At 39.1% G+C, this 16080-nt stretch overlaps 1 protein-coding gene across 1 annotated transcript; it reads right to left on the reverse strand.

Annotated features, from left to right (window-relative positions):
- Positions 1-306: 306 nt before the first annotated feature.
- LOC149242704 (uncharacterized) lies at positions 307-990 on the reverse strand. The gene has a single exon (XM_089370954.1). The coding sequence runs from the start codon at positions 988-990 to the stop codon at positions 307-309; it is 684 nt and encodes a 227-aa protein (XP_089227080.1).
- Between the last annotated feature and the right edge of the window lie 15090 nt (positions 991-16080).

The raw sequence follows: 16080 nt of genomic DNA on the forward strand, positions 1-16080 counted from the left end.
AAATCTTCCTCATAAATGTGAATTTGGCGGCATATTTTCCTAGATTTATGCCTTAAATGCATTTCCCCTGCTCCTTTTAACGAAAAAACCGCTGTCAAATCAACTGTAGTTGTTCCAACAATCACTTTTTGGGTAGGATGTGCAGAAATCCCCCTTCTCGCACAACTACCTCATCGCAGCTTCCACCTGCACCATCTTCCAAAACATTGCGCAACCTTCCTTCTTCGATAAATTTTTTCCTCAAAAGAGTAGTTTATAGTCTTGCATTTTCTTTCAACTTCCATAAGTACTAAGAATTTCCTACGGTCATTGCACAGGGGTGGGATCATCCCTGTAAACCTTCAAATTTCTTCCATTAATCCTACCAGTAAATAATTCCCCATTCAGCTTCGCGAGCTGAACTGTGCCACCATCCGAAATATCCTTAATTACATATAGTCCTAGCCAGTGCATATGAAACTTCCCCAAAAATTTGGTAAACTTGTTGTCATACATCAGGACCAAATCGCTAGTCTTGAAAGTGCACTGCTTAATGTGACGATCATGCCATGCCTTTTCTTTAGCTTTTTGTACCTGCTGATGAAAGCCAACCAAAAAGTGGTCTTCCTCTAATGCAAGCAGCAGTGCTAGGCATTCCTCCATCATGTCGCGATATGCCATCTCGGTTACTGTTGTGATCCGTAGGCTAGGCACTATGTATTCCATTGGAATTAATGCTTCTTGTCCGTAAACTAGTCGAAAGGTTGTTTTCCCAGTCAATTTCTTACAGGTAGTCCTATATGCCCATAGAACCATTGGTATGCGCACATCCAAATCATTCATATTAACATTGTAGACCTTTGAGAGGGTATTTTCCAAGATCTTGTTGAAAGCTTCAATAGTGCCATTCGCCTGGGGATGGTATGGCGTACTCTTCTGATGGTAGATATGGAACTCTTCTGTTAAAGTCGTAATTGTCTCATTCAAAAAATGTGAAACTCTGTCACTCATCAGAATCTTCGGGCATCCAAACCTTGACAAATAAACTTGAATATGAACCTCATAGTAGTGTCTGCACTACAATCCTTCATAGGCTGTTCCTTAACCCACCTGGTTAAGTACTTCGTCGCAATGATAATATAACGTGCTCCTGTCTTCTTCCCTGGTGGTTGAATAGGTCCAACAAAGTCAATTTCCCATTTATCAAATGCTTGTAGTGTGACTTGTGGATTTAATGGAATTCAATCCCTTCGCAATGGTCTCCCAGTCCTTTGACACACATCACACGTACTGCAATATTCCTTGGAATATTTATGTACCGTCCGCTGCCATAATCCTGATCATAGGATCTTCTATGTAGTTTCCTTGCCTGCATAGTGTCCTCCAATGACACCAACATGTGCTTCAGCTAAAATACTATGTCTTTCATATTCAGGCACATATCGGCATAGAATTTCACTCGACCCCTTCTTAAACAATTGCCCTGCAATCACAGAAAAATATGTAGCCCTGAAAACTGATTCCTTCTTATGCTGTGTCGTATAACCTTTAGGAGCTATGTGAGTAGATAAAAATAGAATAATGTCTGCAAAATTCTCATTCACATTCCTGATAGCAAAGAGTTGCGTGTCAGGTAATCCTTCATCAATATTTGTAGGTTCTTCACCATTATCGATCCTAGAAAGGTGGTCCGGTCTGACATTCAATCTCCCTAGATTCAATATCACTTCAAAATTATATTCTTGGAAAAGGAGCAACCACCTACAGATTCCCCCCCCCACAACATAGGCTTATGACTAGGTTCTTCAAAGCAGAATGGTCCATGTACATCTTAAAGTGCACACCTAGCAGATAATACCTGAATGTATGTAGTGCATAAACAATGGCCAATCCTTCGTGCTCTATGGTTGAGTAGTTCTTCTCGGCCTTAGATAGTTTTTGACTGGCGAAGGCAATCAGGTGATCGATATCTCCTACTCCTGGTTGAGTTAAGACAACTCCCAACACTATGCAAGATGCATCCACATGCACATGAAATTCCTTCTTCCAAATCCAATATTACTAGGATTGGTGCTGTAACCATCTTTTCCTTCAGAGTATCCAAGCTCTTTTGACAATCATCGTCCCAGCAAAACGTAGCATCCTTCTTTAACAACTTCTCCATGGGTGCAGTGATCTGTGCACATGCCTTAATAAACTTCCTATAGGACCTAGTATGACCCAATGTCATGCGTAGTTGCTTTACGTTCCTAGGGGGCTCGAGATTGATAATTATGCCGATATTAGAAGGGTCTATGATCAATCCCTGCTTATAGACAACATGGCCTAACAATATTCCATAAGGTACACAAAAAATGTATTTGTTCAAGTTCAAGGATATATGATACTTCGTACATGTATCTAACATCAGGCATAGACTAGAGACATGTTTCTTGACCATCCCAAACACTGTCCAATCATCGAAGTAGACTTCCAAAAACTCATTAATGAATTCCTTGAATGCTGTGACAACCACCCTTGAGAAAATAGTAGGAGAATTTTTAGTCCAAAAGGTATGACTGTATATTGGAACGACCCCCATTCTATAGCGAAGGTAGGCTTACTTCTATTACCTGACACAATCTTAATTTGGTGGTATCTCGAGAATCCATCATTAAATGAATAAGCTTCCTGTCCGCCAATATTCTTGAGAACTTAATCTGTAAACGACGTAGGGAATGGATCATGTACGTATGCATCATTCAAATTCCACAGATCTACGAAGATCTTGATATCCCCCTTCGTTTTCTTCTCTTGGACCACCATAAGACTGACCCATTCGTATTCTTCTATGGGCTTAATTATTATGGCCGCGAGCATCTTATCGAGTTCCTTCCTTACCTTTTCCTTGTATTTGGGATTCAACCGATATGGGCATTGCTTAACTGGCTTCGCATCAGGTTTCAGATTGATCTTCATCATACCCAAATCTCCTACTATCCCTTTCAAGTCAGAGAACTTAGTTGGAAATAAATCCTGATATTCATGTAATAATTCAGTGACCTTATCCACTGTATCTTCATCCCAATAGTCGCTAATGTTTGCAAATTTTGGTTATGCTTCTGAACCAATGTTTACCTATTTTGTATGCACTAGTTGTGAAATATCAGGGATCTCTGCATTAGGTCCACCAACTTCACACTTTCCCTATGATTCAGGGATATTAATATTCCACGGATCCTCATCACCTTCCTCCACTGTGACATTGTAACATTCTGAAGCATGTTGTGGCTGTACCCATGTGATAGGCTCTATGGGAACTCGGAAGGTTGTTGCTTTAATTTCCTGAAGCGCTTCATTGATACATTCGAAGCCATCATCGAAACTGAATGTCAGCAAGAAACTTTCCTACAATTCGTCCCAATCAGTGGTCCCGTGTCGCAGCTACATCTTTAAATACCAGTTCTTTGGGATAACATCCAGGGTATGAATAAAGATATGCACCCACTCAAGTTGAGGTATCTCACCCCATGTATGAGTCCATTTCGCAAGATGTTCACGTGGATCATCCTTCCCTGTGTATTTTTCAGTGAGTCGAGTGTTCGCATAGCCAAATCTTAATCGCATCATTTTACGATATTCCTTCTTGTCAGAAAAATTATCCTTGTGCGTACCCCACCATCTTGCAGGCGTAGATCTCAATGCTAGATCTAAGGCCTGGAACCAATGTTCCCCTGGTACATCCTTTTCAAAATGGTCAAGAAATATATTGATATCATCCAAGCCATCATAATAAGGTAACTTACGTACCTCAATAGATACACATCATAGTGATTTTGTAAGCTGATTACATCACATTGTAGAGACCTCATGCAACCGATTCTACTAATTTTATAACTCCTTGTCTGAGTCTGATTGGAAGGAACTTTCCTTCTCCTAGATGATCCTTCCATCCGCAGTGGGATTGATCCAATCTTCATTTCGCGTAGTTAACTTATATATGTGCTCAATGTCTTCATATTCATAATAGTCACGATTCGGTTCTGTGTATCGCGCACCTTTATCTGGATCCAACGGGACAATTAATCAAAGCTATTTCTTTTCAAATACCATGCTTCGCTTCTTTAAGTTAATGATTGCATTCATGTAAAAGTCCCAATCAATCTCGAACAATGTTGGGTATGGATTACTGTGATCAACGATCTCGATAACTTCGAAATCAGCCACTTCTCTTGCGTCTTCAATATCTACAGTTACTCCATGCAAGCACCCATTGGAATTATTTTTTGCTGGTTTGCCATGTGTAGTTGAATTGGAGACCACTGTAACTTCAGATTTCCCATACACTCCCAAGTAGTCTTTGTTGGGAACGGATGCCCCAAGGACAGTTTTGGGGCTAAAATCCCATGTTTGGTCAAATTTTGTAATAAACTTGTAAAGACTTCGCATTTTGTGGTCGCAGAGCGCGAAGGTGTCATGAGTCATAAAGGGTTGTCCACCCTTGTTTTTGTAAAGTAAAGTCAGCTGTAAGAGATTTACCCATGATCCACAGACCATGGGATTATATAAAAGGAGCTAAGCTCTAAGTAGTTTTAGAGTAATGGGTTTTGAGTAAGATAGTCATAGCTCTGAAGTAAGAAGTCTAAGTTTTGGGTTGTAGCATAGGTAGAGGCTCTGCAGCTGAGTGCGTAGAGGCCTAGGGTGGAAGTCTGCAACTGAGTGCGTGGACCCCTACAGCGGTGTGTGCAGGGTGGATAGAGTCTGTAATCACTTAAAAGATATCAATAAAGAGAAGTATTCTGCAAATTCTGTGTCTTTGTTCTAGTTAATACATCTTGACATGTTATGTATGAATTTCTTTTATAATTCTATACGATGCGTGAATGTATGTAATTACGTTGGTTAAGTGAACGCAAGTAAGAACATCTGTTTACACGGTGCTAACTATGATTTCTTAATGCAATAAGTAAGACACTTGGATGAGTTTGGAAATTTTCATGGTACGCTACTAGAGCAATGTGAAAGTACTTGAGCCATAGGTTAGGGCTGCGCGAAGGTCAATCGCACCCTTTCGCAAAGGTACTGAAGGATGGAATAGCGAGCTAGTCTTGCAAGCCCTAGATATAAGTAACCTGCGTGAAGGCATAAATAGAAGGAATAAAACGACATCAAAACCATCTTAGGGTGCGAAACTTGGTTCCAACATCCCCCCATACTGCTTCGGGTGAGACTTCGGTTCGCGCTCCGCGAGTTGATGCCGAAAGGACCAGTAGTGTAGGGATTTGTTTGGATAATTAACACTGAACTTGGGCTTGACCCCCATAACCCAACAAATGGTTCCATTGCCGGGACCAAAATCTGCATGAGAGATGTGTGATGTCCTATCACTGGAATCCAACTAAGAAAGAGATCAAAGACTGGTTGGATAGGAAGATCCACGAATTCGCGGCGTAGGAGACAGAAACCCACGACTGACAAAGGAACAGTGGTTGGACAGATACCTATATACAAAGTTCCACGGAATATTTTTCTGCTCCTTTCCGGTTGAGCTATACGAGTCGATCGCGAAGCTAGCAGATAGCCAAGGAAGGTGGAGACTTGACAGTCCTATTGTTTGGACCTTGGAGCTAGTACAAAAATTGGAAGCATCTGAGGAAAAGATTGCCCGCGCTGTCGATCATTGGCTCCATCGCATCATAGGAAGATTTGTGACTAAATTTGTGGTCGACACCTCAGTCATCTACATCGAGGCGGAGTAATGCTTTTTCAAAGGTTCACGAGGTAAGTACTTGAAATATTTGAATACCTGGATTAAAATGCTATTGAGCGAAAAATGGGTTATGCAGCTACCTTGATGTTAGGAGCTACGTGAAGCAGAAAAACTTACAAGAATGAAGGAAGAAAGGGTCTTGAATATAGTCCATTGATTTCACCTCCGTGAGGTGACGAAGAGGGAGTAGCGCAGGCTTCTTCACGAAGTGATATTCAGTTCATAAGACAAGGATTCCCGTGACTGCCACCCCCACCCACACCACCTACAACTTCACCACCATCGCCTGGGACTTCACCCGTACCACCTCTACCTCCACCGTAGTTCAATATGGCAAATTTAGTGAAGTTTCCTTTGTTCAAAGGCTCGGGAAATGAGGACCCAGACCAATTCTGGTTCGTTGTGAAAGCCATATGGGAAGATCAGGGCATTACAGATGATCGCATGAAGAAGGCAACATTGGTTAGTGCTCTGCAGGATTGTGCGCTAACCTGGTATATCAAGTACTCTAATGATAACCAGAATTCCAGAGTGGCAGACATCCAGACAACACTGGATAGAGAATTCTGTAGGCCTAAGTCTGAGGCACAATCGATTGTGGGGTTCAAGAAAATCGCGATGCAACTAGGTGAGACACCTTGGGAATTAGATCAGAGGTTGAAGTGTAAGATTCTTGAAGCTAATATGAACCTAACATACGGACAACATCGCGAGTGCTTTGTGGCTTCGCTCCTGCGATACCTAAGGGTTGCGCTATCGCAACAGAAGATAACAACTCAGGAGGAGGCCTTAGAGATTGCAATGAGACTACATGAAACACCGATGCAAGATCCAAATCTGGGGGTTCACCAGATCCATGCCCAGTTGAAAAATATTTGCCTTGAGATGCAAAGTTTGAAGCATGACAAAACAGTTCAGCCAGAGGTGCGCGAAGAGGTATGGTGCCTGAAATGCAAGGGTCAGGGGCATGACAAGAACCATTGCCTGGTCTTTGTGAACTACATTTCAAGAGGGGGACCGATGCCTTTGAGGCCGGAAGCTCAAGCATGACCAAGTGCAGGGCCTACATTGTGGTGTGTTGTATGTCAGGTAGCAGGAAAACATGCCATGGATAACTTTCATTTGCTGCAGAAGTTTGTACAAAGGCCACAACAACTGTTCTACAACTTCTGTAGGTCGGTAGGACATGATGAGCGTAATTGTAGAAGTTATGAATTGATGATGGATAGAACTCTCACCTATAGGGTTTAGGCATAAAACGTAGCCCCTGATCAGAGCGCGGGGATGGCACGGATAGGCTTTCAGGGGCGCGGATGAGGCCGAGGCGGAGGAGGACCTGGTAGAGGTCAGAGACAGTTGATCTACTACAATTGCGGAGGACCAGGACATTATACCCGTGATTGCACTAACCCAACACGTTCGTCGTGCAAATATTTCACCCTCTTTGATCATGAAACGGAAAACTGTCCCACACTAATAGCAAGGATACGTGACAAAGGGGCGCTACCACCTCAACCGGCTCAAAACCTGCAGATGATGAGGTTTGAGCTATGTGAAGAGGATCCAAACGTGAATATAGTGCTTCGAAGTCAAATCACAACAGGAGATGACAAGGGGAAACAACCCGAAGATAGTGCATGGGTTCGCAAAGCTTTGGTGAAGGAGGCTGAGTTCGATTGTGAGTGCGCACGTGAAACATTCATGGAAGCTAAGAAGAAATTCGCTGAGGCCTCCACCTTAGGAAGCAAGGATAAACCTGATCAGGAGATGGACCCTTATATGCTTACAACTTTCCTGGAAACCTGTATGAAGTTATTGTGCAATAGCAGGGTTGTGAAGGGGCTACCAAAGCTCATAAATAGATGTGCCAGAAACGCTCTGGGTGAGCCATGCGTAGTACGAAAGATTGGTAACCATAAAACAAGGATGGGACAGGAGATGAGACTAATCACACAGATAAGAGAGTCTGAAATAGATCAGGCTATTTTGGACCTGGGGTGTCCTACTAAAGCAGAATTGGGAACGGATGGGGAGACCCACGCTGCAATGGTCTCCAATTTAGCTAAGGATGGTGAACCAGCAAAAGATCATCCCCATGGGGGGACTGCAGGGGGTGACTGTAGATATTAAAGGTGCGAACGCACTGGCTGACTTTGAAGTAATAGAAATTGTGGATGACAACGACCCCTATCCTGTGCTCCTGGGAATTGATTGGGCTATTGATATGAACGGGTTAATCAACCTAAAGAAGCGAAAGATGATATTTGAGAAGAAATCACTAAGCGTAATAGTACCCCTAGATCCTACTAAAGGAACGCGCTATACTAAACCAGTCTGCGATTATGAGAGCGATGACGATCTAGACTGTATCTATAAGATAACAGTGTGATACCAAGATTGGGTGAATCCAACAACGGATGGATGAATTACATGGGATCGCAAGAGTTTCTGTACCTCAGACTTTGATGAAGAGTTAGGGAGCTGGCAGAATCAATTACATGAAGTAACTACACTGAGCTGCAACATGATGACCCGGTTGCTGTGCTGTGTGTCGTCGGAGGTAAGGAATTTGTCCACTTATGATGGCTTAAATGATGTAGATATCTTTTTGGATGCATTTGAAAGGGAGGTACTAGAAAAGTAACGCTTCCAGGTGTTAGACTGAGCATTGCGCGCTATGCTCACAAGATGGTGGGGTATGCATAAGGGAAGCTTTAATGATTGGCACGAATGTAGGAGGATGATGAGAACACGCTTTGGGAAGCCGAAAGTGTGGATGACAGACAAGTATGACGGGCAGGATGATCTGCGTGCGCATTTGGCCAAATGGGCTCAGGCTTATGGAGAAAAGCCCCAACCCGAATGGGTGCACTTGTTCTATCACACCCTGGACATCGTTTTGATGAACTGTTACGTAGAAACAGAGCTTCGCCATGGTACAGGTGAATGGGATATTCTGCGCGAGGAATTCATAATGACATTCAGTTTTGAAGACAGTTTTGATTGTATTGATGAGGCACTACAAGAGGTGAAAGCAACAATCTTTAGGATACCACAGGATCCCTTGGACCTGATTTAGCCTGAGTGGGATACTCAGCTGAGTCACGCGCTGGAACGCTATAACGTCACTGCTGAAGAAGAGGATGAGGATCCGCAAAATATTAATATCCCTGAAATTGAATAGTGATGTAAATTATAATTTGAATCATATTCATCCCAAGGATATACAACTACATTTGGTTTTGAAAATGGCCTAAAATAATCAGTAAGGTTAATTTTAGCTATTAACTAGAATTTGTTACATAAAAATAAAATCCAATGGCAATAATATGTTTTTACGAAAACTTTTGTATTCAATAATTTTAGTATAGATTGATAATTCTAATATGTAGTGAAATAAAAAACCAAAAACTATACATGGAAATGTCATAGTTTAAATAAGCTATGAATTATCATCTTTTTACAATTCCCTTCAAAATTGTGAATATAGGTAGTTTCTAGATTGCATGGAAAAAAAATTCTCTGCAAATTTTGAAGATAAAATGATTTTTTTATAAATTTAGGGGATAAATACATCATCATATCAAAAATCAATAATCTTTGGGTCAGGAAAATATCATAGTTGACACACAATCCTTGTGAATTTGAAGTAGATGCATGACTAAGTAAAAATATACAAGTTAGAAACAAAAATATATCCTAATGGAAATATGAATCAAACAACTCCAGAAAGATATATCCTAATGGAAATATGAATATATTAAGAACACATTGAAAGGATAATTAAAGTTTCAGATGAAGATGGATCACAAAAATAATTAAAAATCGGTTAAATTTAAATGACAACTCATCAATACACTGGGATCATCCTAAGAAATTAAAAAAATAACCGTAGTTGTAATATAATGTTGGTTTTTATTCTTAATAAAAAAGAAATGCAATGATACACAAAAATTAACATGGACAATTTTCCCTAGAAACCCAAAAATTGGAAGAGTAGAAATATTTTTATTGTTCTTTACAATGTTGCAAAAGGATATGCGTATAAAATAACTGCATAATAAAATAAAAGTGTAACTCCTTAACCAAGATTACAAAACAACGGGCTTAATCATCATGAACCACAAAACCATTAAAAGCTAAAACCATGTGTGGAAAACCACCAAAATGGTACACAAAAAACCACCCAAAAATTAAAAAAATTCTTAAAGCTAGGAATGTGCATAGTTTACTCTAAGATTATGCATCTTTTTTTTCAAGTTCATCTATTTTATCATGTAAACTTATAAATAAACTAATCTAGAAATCATCACTTAAATATAATAAGACAATCAAAAGTTTTTAAACAAAAATTTCCCAAAAATACTAATGATTTTTAGATTGAAATTTGAAATGGCTAAGTATCAACATACGCACAAACAATCCTTGAGTGTACTTGCAAGCAAACAACCAATAAACTACACACTTATGGACTAACCAACTAATAATAAAGCACTATTTTCTAGTTAACACTAAATCAAATTCTAAAATCAGTATCAAGTTGGAGCGTTATGAACATTACTAATTAGAAAAGAAATTTGGGAGTGCTATGAACATTACACAAAGATAAATCAGGTTATTATTGCAAGATTGATAAGAATTGATAAATAATATTACTAGCATATGCAATGGTGATCTCAATCCATATTTTTGTTCATTCCTTAATATATCTCTATATGTTTTGATAGCAAAATAAAAACATAACCTTACTATCTTTCTTTATATGAAAGAAATAAATCCAAGTCTCAAGGCCACGTTTAAATGTCAATTTTTAAGAGCAATGACCATAATCAATGAAGCAAACTAAATGATATATATATATATATATATATATATATATATATATATATATATATATATATATATATCACAATCAAAATATAACTAACCACTAAGAAGAAGAAAAGTAACTATGATGTAGGTGGCCTTTGGCCATTAAACATCAGTTGGTATTGTCCATAACTTGGAAGATTGTACATGGGAACACAAGTAAAAGTAGTAGGTACCATGCCAATTGGATGATATAATGTAGGATGTCTGGGAGCCAGTGGTATCATGCCAATTGGATGATATGATGTAGGACCCCTCTGAGTTGGTACCATGCCAATTGGATGATATGATAGAGGACCTTTGGGAGTAGGCACCATGCCAATTGGATGATATGATGTAGGACCTTGGCGATTGTATGTAGGGACACTGAGACAAACTGTGGGTTCCATACCCATAACTTCTCGATTGTACATAGGGACACCCACACAAACTCTTGGTTCTATATTGCCAACTGGTTCTATATTGCCAAAGTGCATCATCTTCATTCTCAAAATTGACAAATCCAAAACACTTTGACTTTCCTGCAGCATCTCTCATGACTGCCACACTGATAATTTTTCCATACTCATCAAAGTATTTCCTCAAATCCTCATCATTCATTGACTCTGATAAATTGTTAACAAAAACATTTTTGAACTTGGATTCTGGCCACCTTGGGTGAGAGGTGAAACTGCTAAAAATAACATCTTCTAAAAATAACATTTCTGGGTCCCTTCCTATTTATAGCAGTCCCTGGTCTATCTATAGAAAGTAAATTCGAATTTGATATTAACAGCAGTTTGAAAATTAATTAATTAATTCATCTTGAGTTAACTAGTTAAGGAAAATCAAACTTGAAGTCTATGTGAGGACATGCAACAATTTATCTATTAATTGAGGAATTTATCCATCAGTTAAAGGATGAGGATGAGTTGTAATTAGTTGGCTCAGTTAACTGAGTCAAGTCGAGTTAGATTAATTTAGCAAGTTGTTAAATTAATGAGATTTATTTTGTTAATGCTTGCATGCATGTAACAACTGGTATTTTCAGATAACTGAATATTATAGCTTAAATAACTCATGCATGTCAGTTCAGACAAAGACCTAGTTGAGATCAGAGAAGGGACAATGTATTATCAGTTGGATGAATATTTTTCCTATAAAGGAAGCTCATCCATGATGAGGATTTATCTCCTTCAAGTTTGTGCAGTTAGATCAGAGGTTAGTGAGTGTGTGAAGAGGCCAATTCACATAGGTGGCAACATTGGACCTCAAGGAAACTACACAAGGAAATATGAGGCTTGGAGGGCAAAGGAGAAGGTTTATGAGAAGCCTTTGACTGTATATGAGTAGCAAAGGGATTATAATGAGAGCTAGATAGCTTCCGAGCTAAAGCTTTGTGTAATCCGGACTATGTTTCCACTTCTACGATGATACAGAGATGGGGTTTTAGGCAAGTGCTTTCCCCAGGTAAATTATTCTGTGTTATGTGTGATTGATTCCTTCTTATTAGTTATATGTGTTCTTATTGATGTTGGTCATGGTTGATTAAGCTTCCGCTAAATTGTTTTTAGAAGTAGATCAAATGTTTTGGTTTAGTACATTGCATTACCAGGTTGATCTACAGGTGGGAAATTTCTACATGGTATCAGAGCTAGCTGATTTGTAGAAAAAGTTCTACATGGTATCAAAGTTTACTGATTTGTAGAAAAATTCTACAAATTTCTACATGACGAACTGTTCGCACCTCCACAATCAGGACGATGAGATACATGCTTTGGTCCTGGGTCGAAGTCATTTTGAGCACTTTGATTTTTGAGCGTTCATAATCCCTCTTTGTCCTGTGTGTCTCTCTGGAGCCACCTGGATCAATCCTCCCCACTGAGGAGCTTTTGGTCCTCCAAAAGCATGAAAATTAATCTGCAACTTTCTCTGTACCCTGTCTACATCACAAGCATTCTGAAATGTTCTCACTTCTATCTCCTTCACCTTTGTTCTTCGGAGCCTTAAGTGACGAGTGGACACCTGCTACCTCTGCAACCTGTAGTACATTTTTTCGCAAGTTACATGCTTGAATGACATGAACAACTAATGACCCAAACATCCCACATCTGCCACGAGTTTATAACACATACTCGGTGGTCAAGTTTACAACAAGATGGACGTAATACCCCAACTATGACAACAAGGCCAACATATCATTGTTGCTTCAAAGAGTGATGGAAAACACATCATCACTGCAACACATGATTTACATACATAAGGCCAAACACTATTGTTTCAACAAGTGATGGAAACATACCATCACTTTCAAAGTGTAAAATACGACTCAAAACATGACCAGACATCATTGTTGCTGAACACGTGATGGAAAACACATCATCACTTTTACACTTTAAAATGCAACAAATGATTTACAAAAGAATGACCATGAAACGACAACATGTCTAGAAACCATTTTTCACTTATCAAGGTGAATGGGTCACCTCGTTGAGGTGATTTTGCTTGTCGAACAACTGCTCTTCTTGGTTCACACACTGATGCTTTGTCTTTAAGGTGCTGCTCTGGATGGAGCCTCAAACAAGTGGCTCTTTGATGGCCATTTCTGTCGCAATGACTACAGTAGGTTTTCTTCCTCCATATCTTCTTAACCTGTTGTTACGAGGGTTTTTCACGCCGCATCTTTTTGAGTGCTGCCATCCTTTTCCAACACTTAGAAAAGGTATGGTTATGGAATCCACAAAAGGTAAATGTTTTTCGATGCCATGTTTTACTTTCATTATTAACAACATGATCACAATCAAAATGAACATTCGAAGATCAAAAGTGGTTATACCTTCCCTTGCTTTCTCTGATGTCAGTATGACGATGACACATTGCCTCAGCTCTGTCCCTATAATGGGCACTATCGTGGGATGATGGGGATGTGTTCCCATCATTCTCTTTCCTCGACGATTTTGTCGATGTCTCCAACGACTCTGACACCTTCAAGCACTCTCCTTTAGTGTATCTCGAGCCTGCAAATCAATGTTCGTGCACAACCTCCAAAGGTTGAGTTATGCTTTGGTTATTAACACGAAGTTCTTCTTTCTCCTCGTGCCTCATCCTTGTAAGGAGCCTCATGTTTGTCCCTGTAATTGGGATCTCCAAATCTCCAACATAAACCTGTGTATCATTTATCAACTCACCATTCATACATTTAATTACATTTTGCGCTACTGCTTCGTTCTCAAAATGCACAAACCCATATCCTTTGGATTGCCCTGATGCATCTGTTGCAATATTAGAAGAGAGAATGGGTCCAAAAACAGATAATTTGTGATAGAGGGTTTTATTGTCTACTGCTTTGTGAAGATTTTTAATAAATATGTTTGCGGATCTAGAGTTGCGGATGTTGGGGTCATGGGGTGAGTACATTATCCGAATAGGGTTTCCATTAAGGGGTGTAAAATTCAAGCTGCGTAAAGCATCGCTTTCATTTTTCAGGTGTGTTGTAATTGACATAGCCATACCCTAGAGAAGTCTTGGTCATGGCATCTCTGCAGATGCGAACACTGGCCACGAGGCCAACCTGCTAGAATAGTTCTAAGATTTTACAAGGAAATTTCAGAGATAATATGCAGAAATAAACAGAGATAATATGCACCAATTCAATGGTAATGGTGATATACTTATACCTACCCAATCCTTCAGGTTAAATTTTAAATTGGAAAATTCGGCGCCATTGGGCGTTTAAGTTAAGGTTAAGTCGACCCTGTTGGGCCTTTTAATTTGAATAGAAAGAGCCATTATGACCAAGAAAATTTCTGGAGTTGAGCACGCCAAAGTTTAAAGATTAAATAGAATGTAATTAAGTAGATTTAATAATATGTCTTAAATAAAATAATTTATTTAAATTAAAGAGATTATAATTATTTTATTATTTAATAGATGAAATATATAATTTAATAAAAGATCATTAAATTATAGTTAGATGGCTTAGTGATCCTTTGTGCTCGAAATACAAATTCGGTCCTTTCTGAATGCCCTTAGATTTTTCAGAGACTCTGAATATCCATGTATTCAATCTCTTTTAATATTTTAATTGGGACCCATTCTAAATTAAAACTTGAAAATCAACAAACTACCAGCCTCTTGGATCACTAGAAATCCGAATGACTTGGAATTTTGTATTTTGTTGTTTTTAGGTTGATTTGTTAGATCCTGGTTGTTTTATCCAAGGGCTATATACATTAAAATCCTTTGCAAAACTAGACCCTTGTGCTAGTCCCAAGACTGCCACATTGAAACTTCAAGATCAAATCAGAACCTGCCACATGTAATATTTTGTTGCATCATCTCTATCATGTCACTGCCACATAATATTTCATGTCATCTTTCTGCCACTTATCATACCACGATGCTACCATGTGTGACTCAAAAAGAGCTACTTGGTCACCTAAAAGGGTTAAATTTTCCTACCATGTGTCTCATTTGTATGGTGCCACATGCCATCCTATACATGCCACCACCACGTGTCATCATCTCATTAGGCCACATCATCTCCTTGTCATGTCATGGTAGCCTACTACCCATTCCCCATTGGTTTTGTTTAGACATCATCAGGCCCGATAATTTGGTAAGTAATAAATTTCTTAGGCCAAGCACCCAATGACTAGGGGTTGTGACTGGAAGCCTTACCAACCATTACTCGCTACCTCTGTACTTCCACCTTTTCAACTTTGGTTTTGGTCTAATGGTGGGCCCATACCGAAATCATGATCAGTTGGAACCATTCTTGAAATGCCAAAATTCAACCTTAGTTTTATTTTTATCCGCAAGAAGTTATATGGAGTGTCATATATCATTGGAATGGCCTTGGAGAGGAATATCTAGTTAAGAACCTAGTTTTATTATTGGAGCTAAGGAACTGAAGAAGAAAATTCCTTCAAAGATATTACCTTCGTCCTTTACCTCATGCTAGGCAACAACAGACATACAAAACATCATTGATAACACACTTACCAAGCTAGACCCCTTGAACTTTAAACTTAACATCAATGACATAAAATACCAACATGCTCAATAATCTCCCTCTTTGGCATTGACAGAAATTCCACCAAACATTGTTGGTCATAGATGATGGCACCACCAATTGGAAACACTCCAAACATTGTTTTTGATGAGCCAATGGTTGATCACTCTCCCCCTTTCTCACTCTCCATATTCAATATCTATGCACACATTTCATCACATCTCCAATTTTTTCTTACTCACCCCCTTTGAAATCAATGGAAAAGGGATTAGTTACCCCCCCACTGACCATTTTGCTGCTAAAAGGATATAACATGATGTTTATATTAATTTGTTGTTAATAGGCTTCCTAAACTTATTTCTTCTTGAGTGGTTATAACCATATTTGTACATGTTTAGATGGTTTCCCCATTGCTTGTGATGAAAAATAATGAAGAGAAGAGTGAGATATCACTCCCAATTTTTTCCTTAAATAATCACGAGGTTATTGT

Source organism: Pinus tabuliformis, chromosome 8, assembly GCF_031772625.1.
Source record: "Pinus tabuliformis cultivar Carrire ecotype Pingquan chromosome 8, CPIR1, whole genome shotgun sequence".
Lineage (NCBI taxonomy): Eukaryota > Viridiplantae > Streptophyta > Pinopsida > Pinales > Pinaceae > Pinus > Pinus tabuliformis.